The sequence below is a fragment of the Palaemon carinicauda genome, chromosome 14 (assembly GCF_036898095.1).
Source record: "Palaemon carinicauda isolate YSFRI2023 chromosome 14, ASM3689809v2, whole genome shotgun sequence".
Classification (NCBI taxonomy): Eukaryota; Metazoa; Arthropoda; class Malacostraca; order Decapoda; family Palaemonidae; genus Palaemon; species Palaemon carinicauda.
The window spans coordinates 133,863,482-133,873,723 of record NC_090738.1 but is presented as its reverse complement, the minus strand read 5'-3'; the positions used below and the strand labels follow the sequence as shown (position 1 = coordinate 133,873,723).

At 41.1% G+C, this 10,242-nt stretch overlaps 1 protein-coding gene across 1 annotated transcript in view; it reads right to left on the bottom strand.

Moving 5' to 3' along the window:
* Window positions 1-5,643: 5,643 nt before the first annotated feature.
* Window positions 5,644-10,242, bottom strand: part of LOC137653036 (uncharacterized) — a 20,246-nt gene continuing 15,647 nt past the window's right edge. The window contains exon 2 of the mRNA XM_068386428.1: window positions 5,644-6,274. Within this exon, the coding sequence (XP_068242529.1) occupies window positions 5,644-6,274 (631 nt within the window). The remainder of the gene's footprint in view (window positions 6,275-10,242) is intronic.

The following is a 10,242-nucleotide window of genomic DNA, read 5'->3' as shown; positions in this document are numbered from 1 at the left end:
TCCCCTGCCTGGCTTCCTGGAATATCCGGAGACCCTTTGCTGATCCAAGCTTCAGCTCTCCCTGGACCTCTAGATCAGATGGCCCCCTTTCTATCTAGAGGTACCCATTTACCCCTCATCTGACCTCGTACCAGGTGCCCTTTTCGTACCTAGAGGTAACCATGATGGGTTCCTCTAGGTACGAAGGAGGCCATTAGGTAAGAGGTCAGGAGAGGTGGACATGGGTACCTCTAGGTACGAAGAGGGTTATCTGGTACGAGGTCATGATAGGGGCATGGGTACTTCTAGGTACGAACGAGGACATTTGGTATGAGGTCAGAAGAGGAGGACATGGGTACCTCTAGGTACGAAGAGGGCCATCTGGTACGAGGTCAGGAGAGGAGGACATGGGTACCTCTAGGTACGAACGAGGCTATTTGGTATGAGGTCAGGCGAGGGGGACATGGATACCTCTAGGTACAAAGAGGGTTATCTGGTACGAGGTCATGATAGGGGGACATGGGTACTTCTAGGTACGAAGAGGGCCATCTGGTACGAGGTCATGATGGGACATGGGTAACTCTAGGTTCGAAGAGGGCCATCTGGTACGGGATCAGGAGAGGGGGACATGGGTACCTCTAGGTACGAAGAGGGCCATCTGGTACGAGGTTAGGAGCGTTGGACATGGGTACCTTTAGGTACGAAGAGGGCCATCTGGTACGAGGTCAGGAGAGGGGGACATGGGTACCTCTAGGTACGAAGAGGGCCATCTGGTACGGGGTCAGGAGAGCGGGACATGGGTACCTCTGTAACTAAAGAGGGGCATCTGGTACGAGGTCATGAGAGGGGGACATGGGTACCTCTCGGTACGAAGAAGGCCATATGGTACGGGATCAGGAGAGGGGGACATGGGTACCTCTAGGTACGAAGAGGGCCATCTGGTACGAGGTTAGGAGCGTTGGACATAGATACCTTTAGGTACGAAGAGGGCCATCTGGTACGAGGTCAGGAGTGTTGGACATGGGTATGTTTAGGTACGAAGAGGGCCATCTGGTACGGGATCAGGAGAGGGGGACATGGGTACCTCTAGGTACAAAGAGGTACGAAGAGGGCCATCTGGTACGGGGACAGGAGAGGTGGACATGGGTACCTCTAGGTACGAAGAGGGCCATCTGGTACGAGGTCAGGAGAGGGGGACATGGGTACCTCTAGGTACGAAGAGGGCCATCTGGTACGAGGTCAGGAGAGGTGGACATGGGTACCTCTAGGTACGAAGAGGGCCATCTGGTACGAGGTCAGGAGAGGGGGACATGGGTACCTCTAGGTACGAAGAGGGCCATCTGGTACGAGGTCAGGAGAGGGGGACATGGGTACCTCTAGGTACGAAGAGGGCCATCTGGTACGAGGTCAGGAGAGGGGGACATGGGTACCTCTAGGTACGAAGATGGCCATCTGGTACGGGGACAGGAGAGGGGGACATGGGTACCTCTAGGTACTAAGAGGGCCATCTGGTACGAGGTCAGGAGAGGGGGACATGGGTACCTCTAGGTACGAAGAGGGCCATCTGGTACGAGGTCAGGAGAGGGGGACATGGGTACCTCTAGGTACGAAGAGGGCCATCTGGTACGAGGTCAGGAGAGGGGGACATGGGTACCTCTAGGTACGAAGATGGCCATCTGGTACGGGGACAGGAGAGGTGGACATGGGTACCTCTAGGTACAAAGGAGGCCATCTGGTACGAGGTCAGGAGAGGGGGACATGGGTACCTCTAGGTACGAAGAGGGCCATCTGGTACGAGGTCAGGAGAGGGGGACATGGGTACCTCTAGGTACGAAGAGGGCCATCTGGTACGTGGTCATGATGGGACATGGGTACCTCTAGGTACGAAGATGGCCATCTGGTACAAGGTCAGGAGAGGGGGACATGGGTACCTCTAGGTACGAAGGTGGCCATTTGGTACGGGGACAGGAGAGGTGGACATGGGTACCTTTAGGTACGAAGATGGCCATCTGGTACGGGGACAGGAGAGGTGGACATGGGTACCTCTAGGTACAAAGGAGGCCATCTGGTACGAGGTCAGGAGAGGGGGACATGGGTACCTCTAGGTACGAAGAGGGCCATCTGGTACGAGGTCAGGAGAGGGGGACATGGGTACCTCTAGGTACGAAGATGGCCATCTGGTACGGGGACAGGAGAGGTGGACATGGGTACCTCTAGGTACAAAGGAGGCCATCTGGTACGAGGTCAGGAGAGGGGGACATGGGTACCTCTAGGTACGAAGAGGGCCATCTGGTACGAGGTCAGGAGAGGGGGACATGGGTACCTCTAGGTACGAAGAGGGCCATCTGGTACGTGGTCATGATGGGACATGGGTACCTCTAGGTACGAAGATGGCCGTCTGGTACGGGGACAGGAGAGGTGGACATGGGTACCTCTAGGTACGAAGATGGCCATCTGGTACGGGGACAGGAGAGGTGGACATGGGTACCTCTAGGTACGAAGATGGCCATCTGGTACGGGGACAGGAGAGGTGGACATGGGTACCTCTAGGTACGAAGATGGCCATCTGGTACGGGGACAGGAGAGGTGGACATGGGTACCTCTAGGTACGAAGAGGGCCATCTGGTACGAGGTCAGGAGAGGGGGACATGGGTACCTCTCGGTACGAAGAAGGCCATCTGGTACGGGGTCATGATGGGACATGGGTACCTCTAGGTACGAAGATGGCCATCTGGTACGGGGTCATGATGGGACATGGGTACCTCTAGGTACGAAGAAGGCCATCTGGTACGGGTCATGATGGGACATGGGTACCTCTAGGTACGAAGATGGCCATCTGGTACGAGGTCAGGAGAGGGGGACATGGGTACCTCTAGGTACGAAGGCGGCCATTAGGTAAGAGGTCAGGAGAGGGGGACATGGGTACTTCTAGGCACAAAGAGGCCCATCTGGTACGAGGTCAGGAGAGGGGGACATGGGTACCTCTAGGTACGAAGGCGGCCATTAGGTAAGAGGTCAGGAGAGGGGGACATGGGTACCTCTAGGTACGAAGAGGGTATCTGGTACGAGGTCAGGAGAGGAGGACATGGGTACTTCTAGGTACGAAGAGGGACATATGGTACAAGGTCAGGAGAGGGGACTGTCCTCTTCTTCTGATCTCGTACCAGATGGCCTCTTTCCTACCTAGGGGTACCTATGTCCTCCCTCTCCTGACCTCGTACCTCATCTTAGCCTCATGCAACCCCCATGAGGTTGGGGGTTTCACGTCTCCTGGCCTTGGCATCTTCAATGCCGGTTTATCTTTGCATGCGATATCCTCCAATTACCAAATACTCAGGTTAGGCTTTGACCGAGCACCACGTGTCTGCAAGCAAAGGGACATGTCTCCTCTTATCTGACGGTGTCAAAGGAAGGAGTTATAGCCACTAAAGACTTTCCTCATTCTCTGTGGGGTAAATTAAGAGGCATAATTAAGAAAGAGGATTGATATCTTGCTAAATTGTTTTTAAGATTATAAAACCTAATGTTCTTATATTGGTGGAACTCAGAAGTTCAAATTAGCAGTGAATGTTTTTATGTTGAACTGGCTGACTTACATTTTTATCTTTTATATATGAAGGATCTATTTCAATATTTTTACTGTTCTTGAAATATATTATTTTAATTTTTTATTACTTCTATTGTATTTTAATTATTGCCTTATTTTTTTCCTCACTTGGCTATTTTTTCCTGTTGGAGCCCTTGGGCTTATAGCATCTTACTTTTCCTACTAGGGTTGTAACTTAGCTAGTAATAATAACAATAATAATAATATTGATCAAATTAAAATAATACTTAATTACATTGACCGACACAATTTCAAATGGTTTATCTAAGATTACATATAATCAAGAATATACACACACCTTTTGAAAGAGATATGTTTTGTTCTTGTTAACCTCTATATCTATCTAAGCGTATATATATATATATATATATATATATATATATATATATATATATATATATATATATATGTGTGTGTGTGTGTGTGTGTGTATATGTAGATATATATATATATATACATATATATGTGTATATATATGTATATATATATGTGTGTGTATATATACACACGTGTATATATGTATATATATATATATATATACTATTTTATATATATATATATATATATATATATATATATATATATATATATATATATATATATATATATATATATATACATAATATAAATGTATATTATATATATATATATATATGTATGTGTATATATATGTATATATATATAATTTATATAAGTTTACTTTGGCAAACTACACTAAATTAGTAAACCGCTGAAAAATTGCCCGAAACAGGAACCTTAAACTTTTAATGTAGCCTAGCTCTAGAAGTCATATACCTAACTGAGAGATAAATACAAACACACAAGCACTGACACAACAACAATAACAATAAATGCACCCGTTTCTAGTCCACTGCAGGACAATGACCTCAGAAATGTCAATTTATATCTGAAGTTTGGCTAGTTTTTATCGCTACGATGACCAGTGCGGATTGGCGATGGTGGGAGATTTTAGTCTGATCGCTCACAGCAAACCAACCTAGTATGAGAGGCCTGGACTAGTACAGCTCTATTGATATTGGTGATGCGCAAACCCTTTTACCACGTTAAGGTATTCCCACTCAGAGTATGTATGTATGTGTTTGCGCATTTGCAAGTTCTTGTGAGTGTTTCTATGTGAGTGAGCATGCATTTATGTGTGTAGCCTATATAAGAGAAAACAAACTAGAGGGGCAATCAGTAGAGCGCAGTTCTCCGCCACGGCAGCTCATTTCTCGACCTTTCGCTTGACTTTGACCTTGACCTTTGACCTTTACATGTATTAATATGCGTGGATTCTCATACATTCCAATATGAACCAAGTTTGAAGTCTTTGTGACAAGAATGTTCAAAATTATGGCTGATCACGTGAATTGGACATTTTGCTTGACCTTGACCTTTGACCTCGACGTTCCAAAATTTAATAATTTCAGGTTTTTTACATAACAGTTAATCCCTGGAAGTTTGCATTACTCTACGGTTAAAATTGTGGCCAGGAAGCTGTTCACAAACAAACTCACACACACAAACAAACAAACACGCAAACAGGGGGTTAAACATAACCTCCTTCAATGTTCGTATTCATTACTCTACGGTGAAAATTGCAGTCAGGATGCTGTTCATAAACAGACAAACTCACACACACACAAACAAACAAACAAACACACGAACAGGGGGTAAAATATAACCTCATTGGCGGAAGTAATTACGAAAACCAAAGAAAAACCCTTTTCAAATTAACTATAGCAAAGCGGGATTTATCATTTAGCAATCACATATGACCTTATGAGAAATTAATTCCTTTCGCCCATTGTCTCGAATAACGAGATACCATCCGGGCCCATTCAGGTGAGCCCCCCTCGAACATTAATCAAACTAAATCCCCACCATCGATCAGACTCTGTTACCTCAACTCAAGCCCATGGATCTTTCCCTCGCCCTCAAGTTCAATCTTCCCTCCAGGTGTATTGTTCCGTCGTGTCTTCTACAGCGCGAACTTGAGACTTGCCTTAATCAGAGCGGATCTCTTCTATACACGAGATTCCCTCCGTTCCCTTTGCTCAGTGAGGCTCTTTTCTGTTGGCTCTGCTCTGGCCTTGTTTTGTTTTGGTTCTGTGACGTTGTTTGTCAGGTAACAGGTGAGGTGGAGGAGGAGGAGGGGGAAGAAGAAGAGGAGGAGCAGAAACAGTAGGAGGAGGGGGAGGAGTAGTGTTAGAAGGAGGAGGAACAGAAAGAGCTGCAGGAGTAGCAGTAGTAGCGTGAAAAGGAGGAGCAGTGGGAGTAAAAGCAGGAGCAGCAAGAGGAGGAGCTGGAGGAGGAGCTGGAACAGGAGGAAGAGCAGGAGGAGGAGCTGGAGGAGGAAGAGGACGCCCAAGTGGAAGAGCAGGAGGAGGAGCTGGAGCTGGAGCAGGAGGAAGAGAAGGAGGAGTAGCTGGAGGAGGAGGACGCCCAGGTGGAAGAGCAGCAGCAGCAGGAGGAGGAGGAAGAGGAGGACGCCCAGGTGAAAGAGCAGAAGGAGTAGCTGGAGCAGGAGCAGGAGGAAGAGCAGCATAAGTAGCGGCAGCAGTGCGAGAAGGAAAGGAGGAGGAGGAGTAGGAGGAGGAAGAGCAGAAGCAGGAGCAGGAGCAGAAGCGTAAGGAGGAGGAGTAGCAAGGGCAGGAAGAGTAGGAGGAGGAAGAGGAGGAGCTAGAGCTGTAGGAGGAGGAGCAGGAGGAAGAACAAGAGAGATAGAGCAACACCTGTGTGTCTCCTATGAAGGCGTCATTTGTTGCAGAAGACTGATGACCTTAATGGATGCTTTAATCAAAATTCATTTTCCCGCCCCTCTCTTACTTATGAAGCTTTGGCTGTCCATTTATAAGGCTCCGAAGGGAGACCACCCCTCCCCCTCCTCCTCGGTAGGTGGGTGGGTGGGGGAGGATTGGAAGACAGAAGGGATATTGCCTCTCTGTCTTTTCCCAAAAATTCTCATTGTAGCTTGGTTGACTAGGCAATATATTTTTTCTTTTATTATTTTTCTTGGACATGTTTTATATATATATATATGTGTATATATATATATATATATATATATATATATATATATATATATATATATATATATATATGTATATATATGTATATATATATGCATATATATATATATATATATATATATATATATATATATATATATATATATATATATATATATATATATATATATACACATACATATATATAAATATATATATACACACATTTATAAATATATATATACACACATTTATATATATATATATATATATATATATATATATATATATATATATATATATATATACATGTGTATGTGTATATATGTAATTTATATATGTATAAATGTATATATAATCTAAAATATCAACCACAAATAAATTTTAATATCGAATTCTACCTTTGTGATTTTACATCCACTGGAAATTCATATTTGATGCATGCTTCTGGCTGGGCAAGGATTCGAACCTATGCCTCTTGAGTCGAAACAAATACTAGGAGGGACTCTTACCAATCATGCTTTAAAGCAGGGCTAGTTCCAGGAGCGTGTGGTGATTTGTAAGGCACGTGTATTTCATACACGTTAATACATTGTAATGCGATTGCTATCTCTCTCTCTCTCTCTCTCTCTCTCTCTCAATGATAATAGAAAACCTGTTTAAGCTTTACATTGCATGTTTTGTATTGTTAAAGTTTTTATGTCATTGTTATCCTCAACCGCTTGTATATATCCTTGTTCTCTCTCTCTCTCTCTCTCTCTCTCTCTCTCTCTCTCTCTTGCCCTGATAATAGAAAAACCTATTTAAGCCTGCCATTGCATGTTTCATATTGTTGTAGTTTTACGTCATTCTTATCCTCAACTGCTTGTATATATGCTGGTTATGTCGCGTTGATAAACCAATCTTTCTATTAAGACCTAGTGGCTGAATGTCACAGTGTAGACTCGTTTTATCCTTAGATGTACTTGTTCTTACTTCATAGTACTGTTTGTTATTGTTAATCGAATATTTCAGAGTAGTCATTAGAATATACTAATTCACCTTCGCGTGATTGGAACCTGTCTCCGAAGTTTCTTCCGTTCACGCCTCCATGGGCAAATCGAAGGCCTAAAACAATTTCCTCTCCAAGGAATTATTCCCGGCAATAACTTGCCCTTCACTTTTCCCAGCCGCTGCATTTAGCTGATTAAAGGGGTAATCTAATGAAAACTTGCCTAAGCAGAGTGCAAACACTAAGTTTAAGCCGACGCCGTTAAGGATTTCCGATTCACGGGAGGGAGCGCGCCGGGGAGGAGAGAGAGAGTGTAAGCAGCTACAGTAGCTCAACTGTGATCAATGTAGCGAAGCGCTTAATGTAAATTAGCGAACTCCAGGCCAGATTTCTGGAGTAGGTGAAGCGCTCGTTTACGTGGGCTGGAGTAGCTGGTTTTAGATGGTATTCGGGAAATTGGACTGATAATGGTTTGGGCAGGCGTTGTTGTTATTGTTGTTTAGAGAGAGAGAGAGAGAGAGAGAGAGAGAGAGAGAGAGAGAGAGAGAGAGAGAGAGAGAGATTTATCAACCCATTTTTGAGAGTAAGAGAAAGTTATATTTTAATCCACTTTTTTTAGAGAGAGAGAGAGAGAGAGAGAGAGAGAGAGAGAGAGAGAGAGAGAGAGAGAGAGAGAGATTTATCAACCCATTTTTGAGAGTAAGAGAAAGTTATATTTTAATCCACTTTTTTTAGAGAGAGAGAGAGAGAGAGAGAGAGAGAGAGAGAGAGAGAGAGAGAGAGAGAGAGAATTTTATAATCCTTTTTAGTCCTCTACAATCATATATAACTTAGGAGGAAAAACAGTTGTGCCAATGACAGGAATAGTTATTAAGTTTTATGACAATGGTTTCGTCGTAAATTGAATAAGAATAATTTTAAAATAAAAAATGCTAAGTTGAAAATAGTAGTTTTTTTTATCTACACTATATATATATATATATATATATATATATATATATATATATATATATATATATATGTATATATATATATATATATATGTATATATATATATGTATATATATATGTATATATGTATATATATATATATATATATATATATATATATATATAATTGAATAAATTCCTAATTGGGATTTTTTTTCAAGTTTTTATAGTTTATTTATGAAAGATTAATTTTAATGTTGTTACTGTTCTTAAAATATTCTATTTTTAATTGTTAATTACTTCTGTTGTAGTTTACATAATTCCTTTCCTCACTGGTCTATTTTCCCTGTTGGAGCCCTCGGACTTATAGCATCTTGCTTTTCCAACATGGGTTGTAGCTTAATGATAATAATAATGATAATAATAATAATAGTAATACACCAATATGATACAAAAATATTCTATTAATAATAATAATAATAATAATGATAATATTAATAATAATAATAATAGTAATAGTAATAGTAATAGTAATAAAAATAATAATAATAATAATAATGATAGTAATATAAATAATATGCCAATATGACGTATACAATTTGCACTTGGTTATAACTAAAAAAACTTTAATAAACCAAATTTATGTCTGAAATATAATCGAATCAAAATTCCCTAATTGGCATCTGCACCGGGCTGTTACCCTCAAGGGAGCCTTGTGCGACAGAAATCGCAACAGACCTGCATGGCAAAGTTTCAATCAAAATCTTTTTCCTCCCTCGATACTTAAGAAGCTTTTGCTGCCAGTTTCTAAACATGGAAAGGGAAAAAAAGACACAAGGGGGGAGAAAAGGGATCTTGGCTTTATATCTTTCAAAAGCCTCTTGTTTCTCAATATCTTTTCCAACTCCTTTATTTTGCCAGATTTTTCTGTATCTCTGGTGTATGTTTTTTATTTTCCTAAAATACTTCGAGTCTGATGATTGTGTGATACTTTTATTTATTTCTTCATAATCATTAGTAGAGTTTTAAGAACCTGTTAGAATAGCATATCTGGATATGATTATTCTGTAATGTTTTACTAATATGGGCATGTAGGTATACACTGTTAAATAACCCGTAATTTTAATCGGATATTCTCCGTAAAAATATATTCCTAGCCGTATTTCAGTAAAATACGGACGACAATAACATTACCATACCTTATTATTTTCGGTGTTTGTTGATCGTAATATCCCTCCTTTACGTCAATATATCCGTTCTTAAAATGGTAAAAATCCTGGAATAGATTTTGCCAGGCATTTACCGTTTTTTAATGCAAATTTTTAAGTGTACGTTTCGTGAAATTCTATTAGTTTTTAGAAGCAATCTTTTTTTCTTGTAAAATGTAAAACGTTGAAGAATAAAAACTCCAATATATCTTCCATCAAATACGGAAATGTTAACCTCTCCCAAAAAAAAAAAAAAATAGTACTCACATTCAAGATAAATGTTTAACAAATTAGACAGTACAATATCTAGAATTAACATTATCAAGTTTTCTAATCTTCATAAAAAAAATAAATGTTTATTTTGTTTTGCCGAAAAATAGAACTTAAATTTTTATATAATATCCTAAAAAATTTACTCGCATTCAAGATAATTGCTAAATAAATTAGACAGTACAGTATCATCTAAAATTAACATGATTAAGTTTTCTAGTCTTTATAAAAACAAATAAATCCAAA